Source organism: Neocloeon triangulifer, unplaced genomic scaffold (genome assembly GCF_031216515.1).
Source record: "Neocloeon triangulifer isolate White Clay Creek 2 clone unplaced genomic scaffold, ASM3121651v1 ptg000014l, whole genome shotgun sequence".
Lineage (NCBI taxonomy): Eukaryota > Metazoa > Arthropoda > Insecta > Ephemeroptera > Baetidae > Neocloeon > Neocloeon triangulifer.
The window spans coordinates 16,871,441-16,898,349 of NW_026775556.1; the positions used below are offsets into that span (position 1 = coordinate 16,871,441).

At 37.1% G+C, this 26,909-nt stretch overlaps 3 protein-coding genes across 4 annotated transcripts in view; 2 read left to right on the plus strand and 1 right to left on the minus strand.

The window, feature by feature from the left end:
• Window positions 1–604: 604 nt before the first annotated feature.
• Window positions 605–2,623, plus strand: LOC132200055 (uncharacterized). Of its 2 annotated transcripts, XM_059625235.1 has the most exons (9): window positions 609–778; window positions 1,102–1,157; window positions 1,223–1,310; window positions 1,369–1,494; window positions 1,556–1,660; window positions 1,847–1,886; window positions 1,949–2,025; window positions 2,085–2,202; window positions 2,269–2,623. In XM_059625235.1, the coding sequence occupies exons 1-9, from the start codon at window positions 704–706 to the stop codon at window positions 2,502–2,504; spliced, it is 921 nt and encodes a 306-aa protein (XP_059481218.1). In that variant the 5' UTR covers window positions 609–703; the 3' UTR covers window positions 2,505–2,623. The 2 variants fall into 2 exon arrangements, with proteins under 2 accessions (XP_059481219.1, XP_059481218.1); XM_059625236.1 differs by lacking the exons at window positions 1,847–1,886; window positions 1,949–2,025 and having other exon boundaries at window positions 605–778.
• Window positions 2,624–3,188: 565 nt separating this feature from the next.
• Window positions 3,189–5,950, plus strand: LOC132200054 (uncharacterized). The gene is made up of 9 exons (XM_059625233.1): window positions 3,189–3,354; window positions 3,715–3,770; window positions 3,828–3,915; window positions 3,964–4,098; window positions 4,257–4,355; window positions 4,439–4,478; window positions 4,532–4,611; window positions 4,672–4,795; window positions 4,856–5,950. Exons 1-9 carry the CDS (start codon window positions 3,280–3,282, stop codon window positions 5,089–5,091), a joined length of 933 nt encoding a protein of 310 aa, XP_059481216.1. The 5' UTR covers window positions 3,189–3,279; the 3' UTR covers window positions 5,092–5,950.
• Window positions 5,951–16,118: 10,168 nt separating this feature from the next.
• Window positions 16,119–26,909, minus strand: part of LOC132199993 (uncharacterized) — a 46,752-nt gene continuing 35,961 nt past the window's right edge. The window contains exons 5-10 of the mRNA XM_059625137.1: window positions 22,127–22,375; window positions 21,539–21,754; window positions 20,287–20,594; window positions 18,817–19,046; window positions 16,929–17,140; window positions 16,119–16,756 (exon numbers count right to left, since the gene is read on the minus strand). Of these exons, the coding sequence (XP_059481120.1) occupies window positions 16,650–16,756; window positions 16,929–17,140; window positions 18,817–19,046; window positions 20,287–20,594; window positions 21,539–21,754; window positions 22,127–22,375 (1,322 nt within the window). The 3' untranslated portion in view covers window positions 16,119–16,649. The remainder of the gene's footprint in view (window positions 16,757–16,928; window positions 17,141–18,816; window positions 19,047–20,286; window positions 20,595–21,538; window positions 21,755–22,126; window positions 22,376–26,909) is intronic.

Here is a 26,909-nt window from a genome sequence, read left to right on the forward strand (position 1 = left end):
GCCATTCAAATGCAGCGGCGCGCATTAAAATTAACCGCGCGCAACTCTCACGATTATGTATCTGCTCAAACACGGGCCCTGCTTTTTTATGATTTTATTCACTTATTTTCGGGGTGACGCCTTTTTTCGGTGCCACACAACCAAAAATAAGACAGAGATGTCGTCCAGCCCGCCCATAAATTACGCCGTTAATAATAGATCATCTGTTTGCATTTCGATAAATATGCCACGCGGTCAATGGGCCTTGTTAGGACACATTCGATGCACGAATTAAAACGTGATAATTCATCCACAAAATCGGGCACCGCGAGACCAAAAGTCCCATCTGTTTAGGTAGTCAAACAAAACTATTTTTATATATTCAACTTCAGCTCTCTCCTCAAAAAAAAATTGATTAAGCAAAATATTTTTACTGCCCTTGACGTCACTTAAGATTAAATGTGAAAAAAATATTTTATGTATATTTTTGATTCGTCTTGGCTTTTGATAATTATTGTTTGATTAAGTCCATCACATCTGACCTCTTTTTAATGATAGTCAGTCCAATGAATGACCAGAGAAGCATAATTTTTCCTCATTTTTATCTTTGAGACAAACTATATAAGCCGGTCTTGATGTATCATTACATAAAGTACGCTTTGTGTCTCTTAGCCGATAAGACCAGCTTTTCACCAAGTAACAAATTTTCCGAGAGAAAAAAATAATGGGGAAATTTTTCTTTGTTGTGGCTGTTCTTATAACCCTGATGTGTGATCATGAAACATTGGCGCACTCTGAGGTAATGCAATAATATAATTGTGTACATAAATATTCATTTTACTTAAGAGAAAAGTTTTGAAATCATGAAATACTTCTGATTTTAATTAAAAATCATTTTTACTCAAATAATTATGCTGCATTAATGTCTTTTTTGGGAGAGAAACAATAAAATTTTTTTCTTTAAAGTGAGAATACAAAATATTTCTGCTATTTACACAGATTTTAAAAATATACATAATTATATAAATTTTATCTATGAGCCTAATGGCACGTCATGACAGATATCAAAGTATGTAAAACGTGGAATGTCACAATAGTCTTTTAATAGCGTAAAAATTTCAGACACCCATGGAAATTGGCAAATTTTTTCAAAAGATTTTTGAAGCGTCTTTGAACCAGTAAGATTTACAACGTTGTCTCATAATTGAGTGATAATTTTTTTTCCAAATAATTTTGCATGTAGAATCCAGAAAAAAGACTTGGCAATTATAGAATCAGCAACTCATGAGTTGATGAAGCAAAGCGATGAAAGCAGAAATTTAACACTGCAGGTAATTTTCTTGCAAATATAATCACATACCACATGCTTAAATTTGAATTGTTTTTAAGGCGTTCGAAGGACTGAAGAGAATTGAGGAAAAACTTGACGAGGGAAATAAATTGGATCATCAGAGGGATGAGAAACTAAAGGGTGATTTGAGTCGTTACTCAAATTTACAAAATGAGTGGTTTACAGTAAGAAATCATGTTTTTCGTACGCTGATTGCATAAAATCGTAAAAATAATTAACCTGCAGGCAGGGAATAAGGCATTAGAGGGAATTGGTGAAAAGTTAAACAAAATAGACAAATCGCTAGAAATTGTGAGATCAGAAAGCGAAGATAATGGACTGAAGTTGAAGGTAAATGAGTATTTTTTTTTAAATATTTATTTTTGATACTATTTCCCGTCCGGCTATTTCAATCAGAATTATAGATCGGTGCTTCTCTGTACTATGAATTTCATTTTAAATAATATTCTGAGAATAATTTACTTAACATTAAAATATGCAATGATATGAATAATTTATCATATTACTTTATTGCAGAGAGCTATACTGAAGCAGGAACTATTATGCTCCAAGTTTTGTGAGAAATATTATTACTTATAATATATAACAAAATGCATTTTATAATTTGCGAGTTTCCAGATGCATTTTACAAAGTGACAAATATTATTACTATCGGAAAGAAGAAATACTTTTTCAAACCTAGTAGCGGCGTTAGAGTAATTAAGAGATTTCTCAAAATCTTATTACTTTAAAATTTAATTTTGCACAAATATAGCTTTCCTGGGCCGATGTAAAAAAATACTGTGAGGAGAGGAGAGGCAGCATGGTTACGATAGAATCCAAGAGTGAATTGGTTTCTTTGTCAGATTTTTTACGCACTACATTCACACAGTGTAACTTATTTATAGATTTATTTTAGCTTCTAAAGAATAATTTGAATAATTTTTGTAATTTTGAAGATGGTGCCTGGCTTGCTGCTGAAAGCATTGGGAACCAAGCTGGAAGTTATGTGTGGCCAAACGGAAAGGTCATTGAAGAAGGCCATGAATGGTGGGGCTCTGGTCATCCCAAATTGGAAAAAATCAATCAAAAGCACTGCGTTGGGTTGCAGAGAAATCAAAGTCTTTTTCACGACACTTGCTCACGAACAACAAATGTTATTTGTGAATTGACTTCAGAATGTCAATTGGACTAACGATAACATAAAATGTAAATCTGTTAACGAGTAAATTTTTAGAGCTAGTAATGGAAATATATGAACTTGTAATTTCTATTTGGGAAATAAAAAATATTTACTAGCTTTTATCTTTCAAACTCAGGATTATCATTCACTCAGGCAAGAGGGATAAAAGTAAGATAAAAAAACCTAATGATACCCTAGTAATGATCAATTTTGTTGCAAAATAACTCGGAGTATGAAATAAATATTATTTCAGGAAGTTGCAAGCCCGTCATTTATGTCGCTAATTACGCTGTTAATAATGGATTATCTGTTTACATTTTGATAAAACGCCGCACGATCAATGAGCCTTGTTAGGACGCATGCAATGCACAAATTAAAACGAAATAATTCACCCACCAAATCTGACACCACGATTTCAAAAGACACCTGAGTAGGTGGGAAACGACACTATTTCACCTCTCACGCAATATATCTGAAAATAATTTAGTCAATAGTCTCTTTCTTTTCCTATGGCACTTTAAGATTAAAAATGGAAATGACGCCACACAAATTATTGGGCTTTATTTTTTTGTTTTTTAAAACTTGCGTCTTTTGGTCCTTTGAAATTTAGAGCAAGTCCGGCCGTGACATTCGACCTCTTGCTAATGAGACTGACAAACAAAAGACATTTAGTCATCGTCGAGTTCAACTGTGCAATCCGTTCTTGTTGGGCCGAGCAGTACTACTTTGTGCCTCATAGACGAAGCGACCAGCTTTGCCCTATAAATTTATTTTCCAAATAATAATCATGCGGAATATTTCCTTCATTTTGGCTGTGGTTACGATAATTATGTGTCACCATAATACATCAGCAAAAACGGAGGTATAGTGTAAAATCATTTAAATTTTTACTAGAGAGCATGGATATATAACTGAAGTTAAGCCCGGTTTCAATATTTTTTAAGGTACATTGAATTAATTTTTGACAAAGTGATGTTTTTAAGGGATTTGATTGGATTATATCCCTTTATTGTCAAAAAAAAAAAAATTCCTTTCAAAATTGCTTTCAATTTTTTTCTGTTTTATAAAACTTGCCGTGTAATTGATGAAAAACAATCAAAGTTCAGCAAAATACAAATTTAAAGTATGAGCCCAAAATTAATATTGAAATTGAAGTATAACATGTATACAGTTTTTATATGGAATTAAGCCGTAAAATTAATTTCAAAAGTTCAATTTTCAGGATTCCGTGGAGATCGGCAAGTTTTTTCAAAAGATTTTTGATGCATCTATGAACCAGTGAGAATTAAAACTTCTTTTCGTTTTTAATAGCACATTGCTTAATTTTTCACGCAGAATCCAGAAAGGAGACTTAGATCTCATAGAATCAGCAATCCACGAGCTGAAGACTCAAAGCGAAGATGCTAAAAATTGCACACTGCAGGTAATTTGCTCAAAATTATCGTAAGCTTTAATTTAAATCATTTTTAAGGTGTTACATGGACTTGATGGAATGAAAGGAAAGCTTGATGAGGGAAAAGAACTGGATCGTCAGAGGGATGAGAAACTAAAGGGCGATTTGAGTCAGTTGTCAAACTTGCAAAACGAGTTGTTTGCAGCGTTTACAGTAAAATTAAATTTTTTTTATCTTTGGGATTGCATAGCATAATAAATAATAATGCTGGGCGATTTTCTCTTCAGTCATCCTCCCTGGATAAAAGCAATGCTATCCCGGGATGATAACTGAAAAGTATATTCATTCCCAAAAACAAAAAAACCCTGCAGGCAGAGAGTAAGGCAAAAGTGAGCATCGATGATGAATTGAAAAAACTTATAAATTCGCTAACAATTATAAGAGAAGAGCGCGAAAATGATGAAATGAAGGTAAATAATATAAATAATTCTTATATTTTTCTGTTAATTCTCCATACATTTATATTTAAATAACTAAAAAACATGATTTGCAGAAAGCTGTACTGAAACAGGAACTACTATGCTTTAAATATTGTGAGTAATGTTGCTAGTAAAAAAATTCAAAATTAATTTTAATGCATTCCTAGATGCGTTCTACAATGTGACAAATATAATAAATGTAGGAAAGAAAAGATACTTTTTAAAACCTGACTATGATGCAAATCACGTAAGAGATCATCAACAATATAAATAATATAAATTTTATTTTTCATTAAAAAAACTCTAGATGTTTACTTGGGCCAAGTCAAAATCATATTGCGAGGAGAGGAGAGCCAGCCTTGTCACGATTGAATCCAAGAGCGAATTGGTTTCTTTATCACATTTCATAACCAATACATACAAACCACATTGTAAATTAAATTATGCAATATTTTCTTAATTAATTACGATTAATAAATATTGTTTTGCAGATGGCTTTTGGCTTTCCGCTACAAAAGATGGGACCCAAGAAGGACGTTATATGTGGCCAAATGGAAAGATTATTGAAAAGGGACACGAATGGTGGAGTTCTGCTTATCCAGTTGACAATGACGGCTCAGAGCATTGCGTTGGATTGTTTCCAAGCCTTGCGAGTTTGTTTGACTATTCCTGCTCATCCGTGTCAAATGTTATCTGTGAATTAACTTCAGAATGCCGTTTAGACTAAAAATTTAATTAAACCAGAAAATTTATAGCATTTTTCTAGAAGTATTAAAAAAATAAAATTTGCTTCAATTTATACCTTAATTTGGTACAAACAGGTCGTTTTAGTAACTCAATTAACGAGTGACCGGTGCAAGCGAATATTTAGGGCATTTGTTTGTTATATTCTCGGTGCTGGCGAATTGCGAATTAAGTGGTCTGCTTGCGACGCACAGCCTTTTCGCCACCGCCGACAATAACTTAATTATTAATTTGCCATTCACGTGGCCTCAATTTAGTTGCGCCAGCTTCGGCCCTGATTGCTGACCACTTTTTTTTTATTACGACGACTGATGCGGTGCTCTTTGAAAGAGAGAAAAGCTGCGGCAACACAGAAGCGGCGGAAAATGCGCAAACAGCTTGTAAATCCGAGAAACGTCTCTCGAGAAGATGATGTTTGATTAGAGAAGAGCGCTTTTTATTTGATCAAGTGTTCAAAAGAGGCAAAAAATTCCAGAAGTCGAATGCCACTGTGGTGAGTGATGCACCGGAATACCTTAGAAAAGTATTATGTAAGCTAAATAAAGAAAGTTAAATTTTAATCATGGAAACAAAAAAGTTAAACTATAGAAAAATTTAATGTCCAATTATTTGTAATTTCTATTTGCAGCCACATTTATCATGAATATTTTTGTTTTTAATTTTTTTTAAAAATTACAACTCCTGAGAAATTGTCTAAAAATAAGATTTAAGTAATGCATATTATAGAAAACAATTCCTTCACTATTATAGCAACAACAACAACAAATACAAACAAAAACCAAATTATGTAATTACTGCAAAAAGAACTTTTATTCTGAGGCCTAACATAAAATAATAGACGAATATTGAAGGTCTTAAATTTGAAAATAAAAGAAATTACAAAAAAAAATACTAAATTTGCAATGTTGATAAAAAAAATTGTAATTTTTTACAGTTTTCATGAATACAAAAAATAAAATAATTATTGTAAAAAAAATATATATAAATACAATATTTCTTTTGACTTGAGTTAGTTTGATTTATTGCTGGAAACAAACACTTTTCACCACAATTTCAAGCAGTTTTAGATGCTCAAATTGTATAACCCTTTAATCTACACCCCCACCGGGCAATCAGGTGTCGTAAATCTGAATCAGTCAGCGAACCTTGTTGGATTTTACATCGAAAATTGGAGAGCGGGCGTCAAATTTGAGGAGAGGCGCTCCCTCGCCGAGCGATCAGGCGCACGCCGCCGCCGCTTTTTCTCGGCTTTTTGTTGGTAATCGCTCGCGGCCGCTCATGGATTATGCATGATTGATTCTGGGAATGAGTCGACGACGGCAAATTGATTCTCGCTTGTTTGGAGTAAACACGGGCCCACGCACTCGAAATTACAATCCCTCGCATTCCCGCCGAGACTTGTGAGGAAGCCGCCGCGATTGATTATTGATGAGGACACGCATATTTTAAATATTTATTTATGCCTGGGAAAATAGAAATTAATTCGTGCTCACTTGAACACCTGTGACTTGAGGAATTTCAATTGTACGAAAATTGGGTGCAACTTGTATGGCTTTCCAAGATTATTCAGCCTTATCACCTGCAAAAACGTTCACAATAGCTGTAGAAATAATTTTAGCGAAATTCACACGGCAATTTTGAAGACCAAATTTTTAGCTTTGAGGTTCTATCAACAATAAACAATAGGAAGAATAGAAAATAAAACGCCTGGTGCTTGATTTTGTGACCGACTGAAAAGGTTAAAAACTCTTTTGGCAAAATTTTTAGTTGCAAATTTACTATTTACTGGGTCGAGTCTAATTAAAATTAAAACTGATTAAAAAATTAATTTAAAACTAAATCAATTGTAATGCAAAAGATATTTACAGTTAAAAATATTTAAAATTTGGTTAATAGCATAATCTTAGTTGAATTATTGATTGAATCTTATAATAGGATTGAAACGGTGAAAGATGCATGTTTTTTTTATATAAACTTCCTTTCAAGTACATTTTTCTATATGTGTAGCTTCATTTGCATTGTAATATACTCGCTTCGTTGATAAAAGAAGGTGCTTGGGATTCCCAGGAATTAAAACTCATTATTAAGAAAGTTCGATTGATTGCAAGTAGGACGTCAGCTTTCGTAGAATGCTCACGAGGAAGCTCCAGTTATGCAGCCCATTTGATTATCCCAGGGTCAATGGCCAATTATTGGCCAGGGCTTTTTTATTCGATTCATGTGTATCAACAAATAATGCAGTGGTTATTGGTTGCTATGCGGCTGAATTGAGACGTGAACCGATTATGAAATTTAAATGATTTGAAATTTTGTTTCCAATATAAAATTACTAAAATCTTACATTACTGTCATTTTTTATTAGGTAAACAATTATAATTCTACCCTGTGGTTAAAACAAGACGATTATTATTAAAAAAAAAAGTTCAACGGCATTAGTTGTATACATAAGCAAAATTTCACATAAACTTTTGCATAATATTTATATTTTAATTAAAATCACAAAATGTTCATTAAAATAATTATAATAGGGCTATTTATATTGTTTAGATAACTTTATATTCTTATTCTACCAATTAAATTACCAACCGAGATGAATAAGCTCAAAAATTTAATTAATCTCTAATTGGCCTGAGGGGAACTTCAAGAAAATTGAATATGCATGAAATAAAAATGACACAATGTTTTGAAAGTTCTGATGAAAGTATATTTTTAAGCGCATATTTAAGAACACAGCAACAGTTTTATAGAATTTCATTCCACCCGTATAATAAAAATTGTTATGATCCGCCAGATTTAATTCCTGAACCTCCATATAATTTATGCATTAGCGAATTCCACGCAGTTTTATGACCCACCTTGCCGGGGCAACTTAGCTCACAATTAAAATTTTAATCAACTTCTTATAAGCGCCAGGCGAGTGCCATTATTTATGCGGCTGGTTTTTTTCCCAGCAGTCGATGCGCGGACGTGAATTCATAAATATTTCCATATTTTCGATTTTCGGATTGATTTATGAGGTGCGTACCAAGTCGATCGCCAGATGTGTTAATACGCGCGCGATTTGCATGACATTAATTTGAAATGCTAATTCGCGGCAAAATCTGCTCGTGCTCTATTTGGCCCGTTTGCCAAAAGCGACGGCCGCGCATCAAGGACAAGATCTTTCTCGCGGCACTTTCTCTGCGCTGCCCGGTCGGTCAGCACAGAAGCCGACTTGTATTTTTTTACCAGCTTGTAATGTCTGTCAATCGTCGATCGCTCTCCTTTTTCATGATTGCGTAACGGCCGGTCGAACGAGCGAACGACCGGCCGAATAAAAAAAATTAGCCGCTGACCAGCACATTTACATTACGGTTCATTCGCGGATGATGAATCGCAGGGCATGTTGCAGAACGGCTATGTGTGTTTGGCATTGGAGCACTGACCTGCCCTCGTGGCGCTCACAAATATTTTTTTTACATTATATTGCAATTTTAAAATAAGCTTAAAACGTTTACTAGAATAATAAAATTGCTGAATTTATTCTTATTTATTAAAGCAATTATTATTTTATTTATAATTAACATATTTTATTATTTTAATTTGGACAGTTAAACAACAACAATAGTTTTCAACTATATGATTTCTTGTTAAATTGCACGCAAAAGTTAATCTTTTATAATTATAATGGCCGGCTATGCATGAAAATTTTGCTGGTACCTTTCTAATGGAATATGGATGATGTGGACGTGTTAGTCTGTGTGAATATAATTATGAATTATGACTTACGGAGACAAATTTTCTGAAGAAAAAAAAAATAATTAATAATATTCACCAAAAGTTGACGTTCAAGACGTTTTAGACCAAAATTTTACAGCAAAACAATGAAATATGTCGACTATAATGCAATTAATTTTAAATGGAAGTCAATCTTTTCAATAACCAACTATAGAATTTTGAACAAGAGTCATTTGATCAAGGAAAAAAATGTGATTTGGCCAATAGAATTCAAAGCAAGGGCGAGAATCTTAGAAGTTATTTTGGAGGAAAAAATGTAAATTGGCGCGTTCTGCACACTTTTTGTGCACAATGATAGGATCTGTTTGGCCAGCACTTTTGGGTGTCGGGTTTCTTTGCCTTCTCAGCCGCAATAAAAATAATAAAAGCGCCCATCGCAGGTGTTTCCCGAGCACGAAATTTTGCTCTCGAGAGTGTGCATGCATAATTGGCCGTAATCATAATAATAATATATGAAGATAAAGTGTGCACACATACACGGTTCGCGCAAAAAACGCGCCAGGTACAAGCGCAGGTAACGGGACCGAGTTGAATTCACTTTTGATCAGATCGCGGGCCGCGGCCAAAAACGCGGTGCAAAAAATAATTATCGCCAATCTCAGATCGACGTGTTTAATAATTTTATCTGTGCCGCCGCAGCCGCGACTGGGCGCGAGTGAAAGAAGCGAAACGGGGCGACGATTGTAATCAAAAACCAAAAGCCATCAAAGGGCTTTTCTCAGATGGGGCCGCGCCGATTTAATTAGGTTCACACCATACGCCGGCCGCACCTTTTTGATAAGGGAAATTGATCCACGCCTGACTTTTTCAAAGAATGGCTTAAATCGGCCCCCAGAGCGCATATGAAAGTGGTTTGGATTGTTTTTAGTGATTAAAACGGGTAGCTCGATAATTTCAACACATTTTCTTCATACGAAAGTATTGAAAGTAATCGATTGACAATTTTTTTAACTCGTAGACGTAAATATCAAAGTATTGCAAAAACAGTCGGGCTTTTCCATGATCATCTCCTTGAGTGTCAACTTCTTTAAACATATTGCAAGAACCCTTACTATTTTCGCAAGGAAATTTGTTAGAACAATAAGATATAAGTGTAATTTAATCGAAATCCTGCAAAATCTACACAATCCCTGCTTATTGATATTGACCCGTAATCTTTCAACCATTTATCTGTCTACAGAGGTGTAATTTAGGTAATATAATTTTTTTTTTAAATTAAAATGATCATTGAAGGATAATAAATATTGAACTGCTAACCTGGAGCTGTCATCAGAATTTGAATTTATTATTCTATTTCAAGTTATTGATGCCATGATGACTATTATTTAATAAGTATTAAATTATTTATATATTTAATATTAGTTCACATAAATTTAGATTCATTATATCGTTGCCTTTAAAATTATTTGATTGAAATAAAAAAAAACAATAATAATTACCAATAAAATAAACTAAATGACGAAATGTTATAAATAATTATAATTAATATGTGTTAAATTATAATATTAAGTTAAAACGTAAATTTGAAAAGCTTAGTTTTACGCTGCTTAAAAAATTGCAACGTTTCTTTTCACTGAAACGTTTAAGCTGCAAATCTTAAAAGTCATTAATCGCGTTAAGCTCATTGAAGCATTAAGATATGATTTTACTGCTCGACACGAAAAAAGCACACACATTCCAAATGAAAGTGTGGGAATATGAGAGTTAAAGAGTCACTTTTGAATCGAGTGGCCAATCAAGTGAAAAAAATGAGTGCGCATCTCTCCAAACTGCAAGTTTCGCTTTCAAGAAACAAACTTGATAAAAGTAGCAGGTGCTTGGAATGAAGATGCTCCGATTTGCGGCGACGAGTGCGACGGAGATTATGTAGAAAAAAAGTAAGCTGATTGAGCAAAAGTGGCCTGACCGCTGATTACGAGAGAGTGACCGCTCTCGGACCGAAACAGTAATAAATTTTTATGCACGAGCGGCGTCGTGGGAACATTTTGGCATTTGCGGATTTATATTGTTGAGCATCTCCGTCCGGCCGTCACATTAAAAGTGAGCGAGAAAGTACCAAAATTATGCAAAACACCCGTCGCCGCTTCAACTCAAGAGGTCTTTGTGGGTTCGTACGTACAAGTACTCTCGCGCGGCGCCAGCCAGAGCACGTGGGAAAGAATTAAAATCGCCGCGCACGAGGGGCATATCGCCGAATTCGCATCTTTATTTCTTCGTGCTCTGCACATACTTGTGATGGGAATACATATTGGAAAGCAGTTTTTCATCATAGGCCATACATAACATAACAGAAATATGCACACAGCAGATTTTCATGCAAGTATTTTGCAATAAACAGGACCCAAATACATTAATGACCAGTCAAAATAAAAAATACCTCGCAATTTAGATAATTTTATAATTTAAATTTATTGATTGTAAGCAACAGAATAAGCTTAGAAATTTTATTCTTGCAGAAACAACTTTCAAATATTTTGCTACAGGGATTTTTTTTATCAATTACGCGTAATTACTGTTGATTATTTTTCAAAATAATGACCTGGCTAACAAAATGTTTAAAAAAACTTCCTCACATTCTACCAGTCTTTTTAGATTCAATCAAATTAAAATCAACTTATTAAGTTTCTTCGTGAAAAAGGTAAAAAAAATTGTTCTTGATTTTCAAGTGGTTACCGCAAAATACTAAATAATTTATAACATAAATCAAAATCAAAGAATTCAATGATCCAAAAAGAAAAATAATCTTTCAAAATCGAAAATTGAAAGTAAAAAAAAAGAGCTGGAATTAAAATTTTCTTTACGCATAAAAATATTAAGAATTTTTTAATTAATTGTTTTACGTTCAAAAAATTTTGTTTGCAAATTTTTTCGGCAAATCCGCCACTGATTTTTAAGCAATCAGTGGCAGACCGCTTTTGGCATTGCACACAATCATTACCTCTCTCGTTAATGCTCGTTCAGCGTTGGCACGAACGGAAATCTCAAACGAGCCGTTTTACATCCAAATTGTTGCACTATTCACCTTTCTCAGTCGGACAGCTTGAAATTCAACTCACGTCGCGAGCAAAGAGGCGTTGATGCTTTAATTGCACCCTTTTTGGCCAACGATTCGCGTGACTGCTAAAAAGGAAAGAATCAAGCATAAAAACGAGCACGAGCTTAAATAAATCACGCGCCAAAAAAAGAATATAAAAAACTCGTGAGATATAATAAAATAATTCTCATATTACAAATGAATAGAATAAAATCATATTCGAATCTGTGAATGATAATTTTATTGGAGCAATAAAAAGCGTCTGGAATTTTAATCTGTCCAGAAAAGATTTCTATACCTGCGCTGCTCCGTTTGTGTCGCGGAATTTTTTATTGGCCGACGAGTGTCATAAAATATGCACCGAGAGGAAAAATGCCCATTGACCGAGAGAGAGACGAGTTTATCTCCGCAGCCAGATCTTTCGCGAAACCAACAAACATTAGCGAATCTTGATGAAATTTTATGTCAGGCCTCATGATAAAAATTCCGGTAGCCTCTCTCGACGCGGGTCCGTCCATCAAATCATAATTTTTCCGCGGAATCAAGACCTATTCCCGTATTTTGAGAAGTCGCGGAGAAGAATAAATCATATTTATTTTCCCGACGCGCGTGCTGCTCTTCGCCGACTTTTTGCAACAATATCGCGGGCGTCGGTGCATGACGGCGCGAGCAGCCATTAAATCAGCAGCAAAATGAAATATATACCCGCGCTTCTATTCGAATGTGTTTTGCGAACTGGTATTTCGCATTTATGCGGTTCACGGGGCGCCGCTTGGCTCTGAAATAAATCAGCACCAATATTTCGCCGAGGTCAACTGCTACTTTCTCCGGTGCTTGCGCAGCCTCCCGCCGGTGGCAGCACCATCCAAAGTGGCTAAAGGTTCAGGTACTTCAGGTTCTAAAGAGAAAATATCCAAGATTGTTGTGCATTAATGCAAGTTGAAATGATAACATAAATGGGTTGTAAAATTCAACTTCTTGGAGGCAAATGTAGAAAATAAATCAAATTACAGAAAAAAAATTGCGCAATAGATGAATAAATTTTAAGTCATGAAATTACAATGACAAAAGTGTACCATTAATATATTTCCCATTAAAATAATTAAAATTGAGAAGCAGTTTCTTCATAAAATTTTTTATAATTTAATAATATTTTCAAATTTTAAAAAAATTAATAATTCAGTAGATTAAATCCATTGCTTATTGTTAGAAGAATTTCGATTTGCATTTTAGACTGGTGATTTCACTAATATTCACAAATCTCCTCGATTATTTAATTCAAACGCAAAATGTTTTTCACTAGAAAGGCGGTTTCTATTTTCCCATGCATGTCACAACTTTTTTCTTATCTCACCTTCCAATAGGACACACTCCAAAGCTTAAATATTTATTAGAGAGTGTTGAGAACATAAGTTAGGCGTTTCAATTCTCGCAGTCGTAAATCGTGCGTTTTATCTGAATATCGCCTCCTTTTTGTCACCTGCCGACGATTTGGGAGCGTATTTTGAAATAAACACGCTCCAGCGATCATACGCACGAAAAAGGGAAAACTTGAACGATCTGATTTGTGGTTTCTAAAAAAAATCTACAAGCAGGCCCTTCTTGTATAATTTGTATACGTGTGTGTGTTGAACAAATTGCTGCGTTTTGTTCAGCGGAGCCAGTTTTGAGATGGTGCTGATGATCCTTCAAAAGCGAGGGGACGACGCCAGAGATGCAGAAGCGATGACAGCTCGGCGGCTACAAATTTAACTGTACACAAATAGCTGCGGCCATGTCACCCGTGAAGCCTGTCATAATGATCCCAACAGGGGATTCGTCATAAAAAAAATGTAAAATTATAATAAGAAAGCAATAATTGCAGGGAGTTCCTGGAAATGAAATAATGCTAATTTATATTGCAAAAATCTAACTCTGCAAAAAAACATTTTTTGTACAGTTTTTGGTTAGAGCATTAAAAGTGAAAGATTTCATTGCCTTTGATTATTTCAATATATTTAGCACATTTTAGTTAATAAATTGGTATATACAGAATTCAGCAAAAGGGAAAATTAATGATTTATTTTTTTACATTTTTTTTCTAAAAATCTCATAAAATATGTTGAAAGTCTTGTGTTTTTCCGCAAAGACGTTAAATTAAATCTCACTTAAAATAAAGCGACTCTGTCCATTTATTGCAACAGTTTTGTAGTTTTTTGCATCATCATTTCCTCCGAATTCCCCCGCAATTTTTTCTTCGCCGTAATTCCTCCTTAATTTGGCCTCATCGTCGCCGACGGAGAGGAGATCCTAATTAAAAATGTCAGCCAGCACTCGCAGAAAATGTTTTCTTCGGAAACTAGACAGTTGAGTGATCTCTCGCAGTCGGCAGATTTGCAGTTTTTTGTGTGTCCGCGCTCGGACATTCCTGCGGGTGAAATTGGCGCAGTTTGGAGTAAAACAAGCAGTTGGAAGGCTCGTTAAAGAGCATTTGCTAGCCGGAATTATTTTTATACGAATGTGCACCCGCCGTAGACGAGCGACGCTTTATCGTTTTTTCATTCATGAGGCGCGGCGAGTTTTCCTCTGCTGGGTTGGATTTTCCTACAAGACCTCAACTTTTATGTACAACCTACGGATGAAATATGAAAATGAAACTACTTTGTAAATAATTTTATGTCGAGTTTCTTCGAAGTGACTCTGAAAAAGTTATACGGTATTTTGGCGTGAAATTATTTTCTTTGTAAATTGTAAATGAACAAAAAATACGCATGCTGGAATTTTTGTGATTTAAGTGACTTTCTGCTGCTATGGACGCAGAGGAAAAATCTCAGATCTGCGCGAAGTTTTTTGAAAATTATTTGCTTACAAATGTAATCTGGTAAACATGAAAATTTAACAAAACCATATTTTATTATTATTTGAATATCAAAAATATCAAATATGCGTTTGGAAAATATTGCTGCAATCTTACAAAAATTTTGTTCAAAAGGATTTAAAATAGCTCTATTTTCAAATATTTAAATATATTATTTTTAGTAATAATTTAAAAAAAAAATACAAAGGCTATAAAATTTCTTTATAGACTTCTTAAAATGCCTCACAAACCAAAAATGGTTTGATTTGACGTTTTTAATTTTTTTATTCAAACACAGTGTATGTTATATTATATTTTTTTAAATTTTTTTGCTCTACTAATTAAATGAAGAAAAAAGAATAAATAAAATAACAATGAACTATTTTGATAGGCGGTCCATCTTAAACTGTCTCAAAAATCTCAACACGACAGGGGTATTATTTTTAATTGAATAAAATGAGACGCGATGTTTCAAGACCTCTCATGCGAAGCTGCAGAAAAACAACAAACTGCATCTCCGTCTTTATTTTTCGCTGTTGCTCTCGAGAGTTGTATGTATGAGTCTGCGTGCGAGTGACATTTCGTATCCGATTGTGTTGCGCAACGCATTGTGCAAGTGACACGCCGAGGGAATAAATTAAAAGTCGCTGCCGCTGGTGAACCTTTGACTGATCCTCGACGACTCTTATTGTCAAGCGGCAACAAAAAGCCTCTCGCGGTTTTTCTGCAGATACCCAAAAGTAAAGTGTTGCGAAAAGCTGCAGCTTTCTACAGTCGCGCGCAATAAGAAGTCTTTTAATTTCATTTTGGACACAAAGTGTGCAGCTTTTTCTGCCTCCAAAACCGCAATATAATTTAATACATATATATTTTTTGCACGTGGTGTAATTTCACTGGCGAGCTCCTTAAAAGCAAGTGCCAAGCGTCGATGATGATTTAGATAAAGCAGCGCTGTATTTGGGCATTTAAAAAGTGGATCGGATAATTTTTAAACGAGAGACGAGCGAGTATATTGGGTCAGGCCGCGAAGGCCGGTCGACGAACCCTCTGCTTTTCTCACTCGCCAGCACCGGCCAGCCGGCAGGCACATTTATTTTTGCTAAGCAGCTCGCTTTAATAAACAACTTCTTGAATTTAAGTGAGTGCTTTTCGTTTTGATTGCCGCTGTCATTCACGCTCGGAGATTTTTAATTTTGATTAGAGACACACACACACCGAGCTGCGTTTGATTTTAATGCAAACGCTATTTTGTAAGCCTTTTAATTTGTTTAGATTTATCAATTTGAAAATGCGGCTTAAAATATGACGAGCAGATAGCATCTGGAGAAGGACGCTCCAATAAATTGATAGGGTGGAAATAAAAGAGATATGCGATCTGAGGAATGAGTGTTTTCGAGAGTCGCTTAGTACTTTCGAATCTTTTTTTTTATTTCCGCCGACGACATGCCTGCTAAACACATCTTTTGATATTTACACACTGCTCACACGCATCTACACAACGACGACGACGACGTTATTTGTCGGGAGATTTATGTAATCGTTCAAATTTACGGTGGATTTAATGAGATAAAGAGAGAGGCTACCATGGACGCAGACTAAAGTGTCTCGTAAAGCGCCTCTAATTGGCCGTAAATCCGGACGAGTGCTTACAATTCAATCGCGCGCCTGTGCATCTCCTGGACAATCATGCGACTGGGTGTACATTTAGTAATGCAAACTATTTAAGAGAGCCCATCGTTCATTGCTTCAATTATATTTGTACTGAGACATCTTCCCGCTAATTATTGATAATTATTCTCTCATTTGTATACGCCTATGTTAATGTACATCCACATTACTTTTAATAAGAGTGAGGTGGGTTAAAAACTAAAAGGTAAGTCTTGAGATGCTGGCACTAGCAAGTACCCTGTTTTGGCTCGCTGCTGGCCGCCTCCTCGGTGGCCGCTTCGTCTGGCCGATCGATGGCTGCCTCCAGTTCGCTCTCTTCCAAAAGAGGCACTCCTGCAAATGAAATTTGGAATCGTTTTTTAATTAACAAAAAAATGTTTAAGTATCAAAATGAGTTATAAATTTTAATTGAAAATTTTATTAATAATTCTGTTCAAATAATTTTTATTATATAACCAAAATTTATATAGTTTTTTCCGTTTTTTCATAGATTTAAGTGATTTACCATCGGTATTGAGGATGGAGCTGGTGTCGAAGGAGGCGAGGCTGCCGCAAATGGCCCTGCACGAGGCGCTCCCCGACGCCAGCGACGAAGCGCCGTGCGAACTCACGGTGTCCAGAGTGACCGTCGTCGATCCTTCGCTGGTCGCAGCCATCGTGTCAGTCGAACCCGTCAAGTCCACGGCGTACGAGCGCAGACTTGCCGAGTGACTTGTGCTGCAACATTCAGAAATCACACAATTTCCATTAAAATGTGTAAATCTCAGTTTAATAGGGAAATGCTGCAAGTGAGTGGCGCGTGCTAGATCTCGATTAAAATCAATCGCTAAAACTTGCATATAAAATTGGGCGCACTTCAATTTTCAGCAAGAAATATATTAAAAACTTTGTATTTATAAAAAATGTGAGCAACATCAAGACATCAATAAAGTTTAAAGCAAAGTTGCGAGTTTAGTAAATTTAAAAAACGAAATTTTTATATTATACAATTCTCAATGAAAAGCAAGCTAAAGAATTGAAAACTGTTAAAATATTTAATAAAACATCAATTTAACCACGCCTGTCTTTTCAATGTTACTAGCAATTAAAATCCTAAACAATCTTTTATCTCTGCGTTGGGAAACATTAAGTGTTTATTCAGATTTGTTATTTTATATACTTATAGTGAGTAATATTCAAATGAGGTAGCAGTTGCAAATTAAAAACTAATCTTTATGTTGATTTAGCAACTCCACCGCGGTTAATAGCAGCGGGTAAGGGCCTATGAGCTCATATATGCCAAAGAGAAATTAACGATTGAGCCACGAAAAAAATTATTTACATTTCGCCTTGTGCATGAGGCGATTGAAAATGTTTGATGAGCACGTTTGCTTTGAAACTTTTTGCTTGGCGCCTCCTGTTTTAAGGCCGCTTTTAATGCCGCTTAATTTGCATAATGCGCGTGTAGATAGAGTGTTTTATTGCCGGCCATGTGATATCGCCGCCAAATATTTTGTTGGTTTTGCGTAGTACGAGTGCCATTAAGAGCCGCCGAGACGATTTGTATCGAACGAAACCTTTTGTGAATAATTCGCCTCGCTTGACCCGTCGAATTTCTTTCTCACGCAGAAATCAATTATTGTGGCTGCCCCTTGGGCTGTGCGCGGCCCATAAATAAAAAAGCAATATTTTTTTGCGCATTGTTGCGAAATTTCTCCAGCACGCGCGTAATGGCCGCAAATACATATTATTTGCCGGCGTAATGAGCTTTGGGCATTTCTAATTTCGCGTCGCCAATAAATCACCGCAAAGCGAAGCGCATTTTCGCGTGGGGGGCCGCGGGCGCCGTAACGAGAATCACGTTAATTGAGCGGTTGTCGCCCGCGGTCGATGGATCGCCCGCGCCGCAATCGCTCTTATCGCCGCGTTTCCGAATTTCTCCGCGAATCGGCCGATTTTATCGCGCAAAGTGCGCCATAAATTATCCGCCTTTAATGCCAAACGCAATTCGCTGCTTTGCAAAAATGATATTCGCCGTTTGCAAAATTAATGCGCATAGAGGTTTTCACTTTTAATTACTTCTTTTCGCGTCCCGTGAGTGGATTTTTTGCTGACAAGTGCTGTTTACGGTTTCTCTGAAGAATGTTGATGGGTTTTCACGGAGAGAAATTCCACTAATGCGGTAATCGAGTAAAAAATGGGGAGGAATATTTTACGTCCTTGATTCTACAGTTTTTGGACTAACTGATATTTTTAAAAAACAAAACAAAAACTAACATAAAAGCAAAAGTCTTGAAGCTGAATAATTTTAAAAATGAAACATGATGAGGTAACATAAAAACTTGTTAAAAAGGTTAATAAAATTAAAAATTAAGGCAAAGTTGATTGATTGAATAAATTAAAAATCTTCATACCTGGATGACTGCCTGGTGCAGAGACCGCCGTGCAAGGAATGATGCGACAAAGTGTCCTGGTCCCGGTCGTGTTGGTGCCTGCGGCCGCGACGGCCGCTGCCTGAAGACAGGGCCGTCCACTGCGGCCCGTTTCGACCGCGGTGCAGCGCGTTGAAGAAAACGCCGCCCCCGGAGGCCAGGCCACCTCCAGCACGGTCACGCGTTGCTTCTTCGTAACTCGGCAGCACAGACTGTGAAAAAATCAGAAAAAAGCAAGGTCAGGAATAATTTGCAGGCGTCAAAGTTCCTGCTTGTAAATTGCAAAATTAATGAAATTCTCAAAAGGAGGTATTTTTTTTTCACGGGGAGATGCGATTCCGCGCTGATTAATAGGCCCCAAGCGAGTAGGTACTTTTCTCCAACGTGATTGTTGTTGACGAGCAACAATGAAGCGGCGGCGCGCGGGCCTCGATTTGCATCTGATTGAGCGCGCCCTGTGACCCCGGCACACGTGACCTGCTCAAGGCGAAAAAAGCCGCACACTTTCTCACACCGACTCTTTGTGCAAACGCCGATTTGGCAATAAATTCTACTAAAATTATGAAAAATGTACATATTTCTACAAAATAAACTGACTTCAACATATTCAGCTAGTGCGAAAGCATAAAATTGAGCAATAAAATGAGGACCTTTTTTAAAGATCCAGATCAAAAATATTTATATTTTTCTGGAAAAGGTACGTTCGGAAGAAAAATTTTCATATTTCTAAAATACATTCGTTGTTCTACCTGCCTCTAACGTGTTTGGCTAGTGCGAAAGCAAAGATGGAGCAATAAAATGAGGTGTAAAGCACATTTTTAAATGGGTAGATTAAAATTTACAAAAATTATTTATTTTTTAGAAATAATAAAAGGAGCAATGAATTTTTTTAAATGTATTGCAAAGTTGCAAAATGATATTTAGAAATAGCAATTGTTATATCCATGTTAAATATTAAAAAAAAATTGTTTAATCATAAATTTGAAAAAAAAAATGCAAAACAAGCTACCTTGAAGCTACTTGTAAAAAAAAATAAGGACAACTGATCCTATATGGCGGCCTTTCTGGCTAAAACGCAGTATGAAGCTATTTAATGACTCGGTTACTTGATTAATTTCTTCATTTTATAAAATAAAATAAAAATAATTTTTTGATATTTCACTTAAAGAAAATCCTAATTTTATTTTAATTTTCATAAATTCCTCCTTCTTATTGCTAGTTCTTACAAAAGTGACTATAGATTTTTAAAGTACTAGCAGACTGCAGATCTCCGCTTAGGGACAGTTTGTACTTATCGTTTTTTTATTAATTTTTTTTTTTTTTACTTTTTTTTCAAAGGGGGAGCCCGGTTTCAACTTTTCATAAAATCCACCTCAAGGGTGAGTTATCAATTTATGCATTTAACATTGATATTCATGTAAAAAGTTGTAAGTGAAAAGGATTTCAGCTGACCTGACCAACTTGTAAACCATCAGCAAAAGCAATGAGCGCCACCCTGTCTGGATCCGGAGGCATCAGGGTCGGGGGTGGCTGCGGGGCGGCGTCGGGGCTTTCGTCAGGCCAGTGGTGCAGGCGGGCCGAGCGTTGCCGTCCGCCAGAGGTGGAGCGGCCGCTTCTGCTGCTGCGGCGACGGCGACACACGACGGCCAAACAGACGGCCATCAGCACGGCCATGACGGCCAGCGCGGTGCCCAGGGAGGCCAGCAACGCCATGCCGGGATTCAAAGCGTATTTTTCCCAGCCGCACGTCAGACCACACACTATAGAAACATTCGGAAATGAAAAAAAATTATTCTTAATAAAATAAGCCAACAATTTCTTATGAAAAACGCAATTTTTTTAAAAAAATTCAAAACCTCGCAAGAATTTTGTATTATCAATATATAAATTCAAACCCTTTTCCACTTTGGCTGAGACGCTTGCTGAATAAAATGAAAGGGAAAAAACTAGTTGAAGGAAAGACAAAATCTGATTGATCGCATTAGAGCCTAATAATAAATAAACTCTGCTTTGATGTCAAGAATCGAAATCAATAAAATCGCACAATACATAAAAAAAACCGTGCTTCTCTTTTGATCGCACAGTCGCATCAATCGTGGCGGCCAAAAAATTAATCTCTATTCCGATCAAGATTAGAGCGACGATGGAAAATGCGGCGTGCATCTCGCTACTGATTTATTTTATTTATTTATTTGCTCCGTCAAGAGAGCAGAGAATTAACCGGCCTTTTTGCAGCTTTATGACGCTACGTGACACTCATCCACTATTTCACGGCGTGGGAACACGCATCGCAAAATCCACCACGAGTGCAGTGCAAGGTCAGCCGGTGCAGTTTTGCCGCCGCGTCAAATCGGCCACAAATAAATAATCCGCTTCCAATCACTCAAAATGCTTCGGTGAGCAACAAAGAAGATTTCCGATCACTCCTTTTAGTATGAAACTTGCGTTGACGAACGTTTTATTTTTATGCTGCACAGATCGGCCGATCATTAAAATAAGTAAACAAACACGGCCTGCGAAAGTTTCCTTAAGCGTCTTTGGCGCCAGACAACAAGTTGTAAACAAATAGACACGGTTTCTAAAGACAATTAATTATAAATTAAAATGCTGTTTGTAATTGCGTCACTCCAAAGGCCGTTCCAGCGCCAAAAGAGGAAAAAGGCAAGGACGTTGTTTCTTTTCTTTCTCTGAAAAAGCGACTTACTGTAGTACGGATCGTCCTCGTGGGTGCAGTCGGGAAGCATTGCAGGTTCCCAGCAACCTGTCGATTCGCACGAAAAAACGGGGTTGCCGCTCAATCGATAGCCGGGCTGACACGTGTAGGCCACCCTGGCGCCCACCCTGTACTGACCAGTGGTGGCCAAACCGTAGACGGCGCTGTGGGGAATGTTTGGCAACGGCAAACAGCCAGCGAATTCCACTGAAAAAAAATAACAGGATTATTCAGGTTAGGAATCTGGATATTAAAAAGATGTGCAAATTATGAAACCTCCTAAAAAATAATCGATTTAATTATGAAATAATGGTGAAAAATGTCAAAATGTTTAAAAAAAACTTCTTACTTTACAATTGAATAAACAATAAACCAGTTCAAGTGTTTGTACTTCTCTTTCATTTTAATTTAATTTTTATTTTGATTTGAAAATTATAAAAAAAAAATTTAAAAAAAGTTTATAAATGTATACAGCGTGAGGATATTTATTTACATAAAAATTAGAATTATTCAGCAAAAAACAATTCAGCTGTCGTTTGTGAAATGAACTGAAAAATTGCACAAAACTGTAGATCTTACCGCATTTCGGGAGCCTTCCATGCCATTTTCCATTGATACAACGAACTTTGCTGGGCTCGCAGGGAGCTTCCGAGTCCCTCAGGCCCTCGTTGCACTGAAACTCAAGCTCAGTACCTTCGGTGACCCCGTTGGTTGTCAGCGGTCCTCGCACCCACACCAGAGTTGCCCCTTGGACAATGGGAGCTGAGGCGCAGGAGCGACCTGTCTCCACGGTTTCTTCAGACCCATCGTCGTCTGTTGTGATTATCCCTGGAAAAAATTTCAGTTTTTATTGATCAATTATGGAAAAATGCTAAATAGAAGAAGAAATTCAATTGAATAAAATCAATTTTCTATTAAATTAATATTACTTATTATTTCTTCCCTTAAAACTAATGTTTTCTCTGCGGCTCGTTAGCCGTGCAAATAAATATGGCTCATTTGCAGTGCACGCAGGAGAGGGAATTTGTGCGCGGACAAATCGAATTCCCGCTCGCGATTATCAAAAGCCGAGGCCGCCGAGCGACTTTTTGCGCCGGGCTGCCGGCCGGTCATTGTTTGCCAGCGTAATTTAGAATAACGAGCGAGCACTCGACACGGGTAATAAAGTGCTTTTGTGACGCAAGCGAAAAAACACTTTCTCCGCGCGCCGCCTTAATCACCGCGTCCCCATGATTGGACTGCCAAATGAGGCGTCTCATTTCGCCACCCTCGAGCGATCCGCCGACAATCGAGCGCCTCGTTTCGGCACCCAGGCCCTTGATTTTCTGATGCAACTCTTTGTTCTTCGCAAATTGCTTTCGATCCGATCTCTCGTCATTCGTGCTCCATCTCACAATTGCCGAACGACCCGTAGGCTGGTCGAAACAAAATGCTTTGCGCGCTGAAATTAAATTTCACGTCAAGTCTTTTGTTTTTCCTCCCCGATTGTTTGACTCTTGAAATTACTGTTATCAGAGATACAATTTTTTACACACGGTCAAATTGAAAGATTTAAATCTCGCGTCCAAAGAGATTAAAAAAAAAACTCTCCAGAGTCTTCTTGGAATCGATCGACCTTTGGAAGTTTGATCGAAGCGGAGATTCCCCTCATCTGGAATAATTTTATATACAAATCGGAATTCGAGGCGTTTATTTATTTAGCAGATTGATGAAGAAGATACTGTGCCTGAGCTTTGAAAGCAGAAGAGGGTCTCGATCAGATGCACGGCGCTCATTTGGGCATAATTAAAAAGCTTATCATGGAACGAACAGGTCCGGCCGGTCACCGTTTTTTTCCGACGTGCTGCTGATTTTTAATGGGGCCTAATTAAGTGTGTGGATGACCAACAGCAGCCGGGCATAGCAGTTCCCACGCGCTCGTTACCGTTTATCAGCGGCCAATCGTAAAAATCACGGGTAAACAAGCTCTCAATTTAATCGGCTGTTGGTGCTGCATAAATTTTGTTTATAAACGTGCACGCTCGCTGGCCGTCTTCATTAATGGTCCTCGCTTTCTGTTTAATTGTCACCTTTCGGTTCATTTACAATGTCGCCGAATCGCCGTTTTATGGCGGTTTAAACGGATTCAAGATCTGAATTTGGACCACCGAGCTATGCGAAATGATACTTTGCATATAGACCGAGAGTGTCGGGGCCTTTCCCGCAGAGTGCCGCGGAGAGAGAGCTTAGGCCGATTTTATGGCCCAGAGGTGTAATCTGTGCATTTGAGAATGGAGGTCTTTCGTTTTTCGAGCGTAATGATTACACGAGGTGGAGAAATCAAAGTCTTTTTGGGGCCAATATAAACAGCACGTGCGGCTAAAATGTTTTTTTTGTCACGTCACAAATGTTTGAATGACCATAAGAATAAGAAATTTTGGCATATCCTTTTTGTGAAGCTTCGTTGGTTTGATTTCACAATTGTTTGCACATTTCACAATTTTGTCAGTTTCATGAATTCGCTAGGAAATGTAAATCTTAAAATTAAACTAATTGTAATATTATATAATATCAAAAAATTAAGGAGAAAAATATTGTAATTTATTTTTAAAATTTTTTGAAAATAATTTGCATGTTAAAAAATTATGAAAACAGTATTACTTGATTTAGCATGAATTATTTTTATCTGAATCTCCTCACAGGATGCAATAAGATATCAAAATCATATCACCATCCTAAGCAGAACGGGAAAAAGATTTAATTTATTAAAAAAAAAAATTATTCTTAGCAGAGTTCTGGTGGCGCTGATGCTTGCGGACAATTTATAAATGAAAGCAATTCAAAAAAGGAGATTTTTGGATTTTTCATGTTCATTGAGGATTCAAGATGGGGCAGAGGTCGCGTTTGACTGAAAAAATTAGACTCAGTAACACTATTTTCATCCTGAATTTACATTTCTTCCCCAGTTACCGGAATTTTAAAAATATCTTCAGGGAAATTTGCTAATTTACTCCATAGCAAATCTTGAATTTCATGTGAAATTTTAAATAAAAAAATTATACAACCTTGGCGTGAAAATGTTTAAAGACTCGTTAATTATAAATTCGGGCCTTCGGCTTCAGAGGCGGGGACGAAAGTGAAAAATATCCGTCTGCTCGGAATGAAGACAAATCTTCAGAGCTCGTTACATTGAACGGTAACAAAACGCGAGCGGGCCTGGGGATAAGGAGCCTTAAAAGGACTAATACTGTTTGAATTTCAAACCACTCGGCAGCCAGCGTGTCTGTAAATATGTATTAGTTCAGGTGTTTTACCCTGAGAAAAAGTAGCTCGGCTGCAGGTGAGCGCAAAAAGTCTGCAGCTGGGATTATCTTATATTCTCTCTGCTCTTTTGCGTGTCGTGATTTTTAATTTCCAGATCGGCGGACGATACATCGGCAGCAGCATAATTATAATTGGCCGAACGGACATGTCGCGCATTAAAAAGTTAATTTGGCATTCGGGCGAGGCGGCCGCAATTTGGTGCGATTATCGCTGCGCAGGCACGCTCATTATCGCGGCTACATCTCAATAATGTTAATTGAAGCCGGAGCGGCCGAGCGAACGGCGTGATTAATCAATTGGCCGCTCGTCCTTGTGATTTCACACTCAATCACTCGCGCCCCAAAAGTCAACAAACATGCTGAGAACTCGAGTTTTGCTTAATTTCGTGGCGAATTAACGCAAACGCAGAGCTCGCGCGTGTAAATCAAACTCGTTTGAACTCCATGGCGCAATTTCACTTCCACGTAAGCAGACAGAATCCAACGCTGAAATTTAATTTTAAACCTGATATAGGGCAGCCAATTTTATATTTGCAACATTCGCTGGATCAGATTTTATCAGTAACAAGAAAATTTTTTTTTACAATTCTTTAAATTTCATTTGATTTTGATGAATTATGATTTGATTTTGGATGTTGGTGTAATTCAAGAATAATTTTTTTTCTCTGTTGATTTGAATTTAAAATCGGCTTTTCCTCGATGCATATAGTGAGTTTTTGGTGAGCTCAAGGAAAAACAAGAACCTGTTCTCCTAGAAATCCTTTTTCTTCTAATTATTAGTCAAATTTAATTCATTGCAAAAACAAATGATTCATTGTAATAATTGTTTGCCTCTCTTGTATGATTAAGATTTAAAATTTTTGAATGTATATATTGATATATTTAGGCATTAATTGTATGATGATCAAGAAAGACCCTTTGCAGCTACATTTATATTTGAGGGTGGCCATGGCAAATATTAAACTTCAAATTCAATTCATTATATACTCATCGGTTTTTTTTTTATTGTGTGTTTATAAATTTTGCACAACTCAATCCACGCCACTGGCGATTGTTGAAGAGCTGGAAGTTTTATTTCTGAACGCAATTAAGGCGAGTCGCGTTTTTTTGTCCCTCGATTTTCGCAAGGGCAAAAAGTGACGAGGTGCGAGGCGAGGCGTGCTGATTGTTTTAACGCGCGGCAAATGACATCAACAGCGGCGCTAATGGCCAAATAATTGGCTCTTGGGCCGACGACGGCGGGCAAAAGTGGTTTGCCAGCCCCCGCGGGGGCCGCCGAGCGAAAAACGAGCCCGAATTAATCACGGCCCGACGGAAAAAACGGTAATCAGAGAACGTTCGGCGCCGTGCGCGCATTTTTCGCGGGTTATCGCGATGAAATTTAATATCTCAGCGCAGAGCAATCCAACTACTTGTTGTATAATTTATAAAATAAGCAGCCTGCTGGGCTGTAATTACGGCATGCGCGGCTGCCCGACTCATTAACGCACGCCCGATTTCGCAAATGTCCTCTCTTAGCGGGCCAATTAAAAGTCGATCAATTAAACGGGTCGAAAGTCTCTCTTTGCACTTCATCATCTGTTGAGAAAAGCAGCCGATTGTTGTTCCCAGAGGTGGAAAGCGGTTCGGTTTGCTGACCAGTCGCACGGCCAAAACGACACAAAACGAGTCAAAGCCGCTGCACCACCCGTCGCGGCGCTACCGTGTTTATTTCCTCCGTGATTTCTCCGTCGGATCTGCAGAATTTAATACACTTTTAACTTGGCCGGTCGATGGAAATGAAATGTGGCCGTTGTGAACCCTAATTTCGACGAGTTATTGCCCCTCTCATATATGAGAGGCAGAGTAAATTTCGCAACCGCTTTATAGATTCCATTTGATCTGATCTGATATAATAAATATAAACTCTCTTGGCCGGCCCTGCTGATCGCCATCACTTAATATTTGGAGCGAACCGGCGAGGTATATATTTTTGGCAAAAATTGCTTTATCTTCCCCGAAATACAGTCCTTTGAACGTCTCGATAAGTGTGGTATTGAATTTAGCTTCTGGGAGAGATG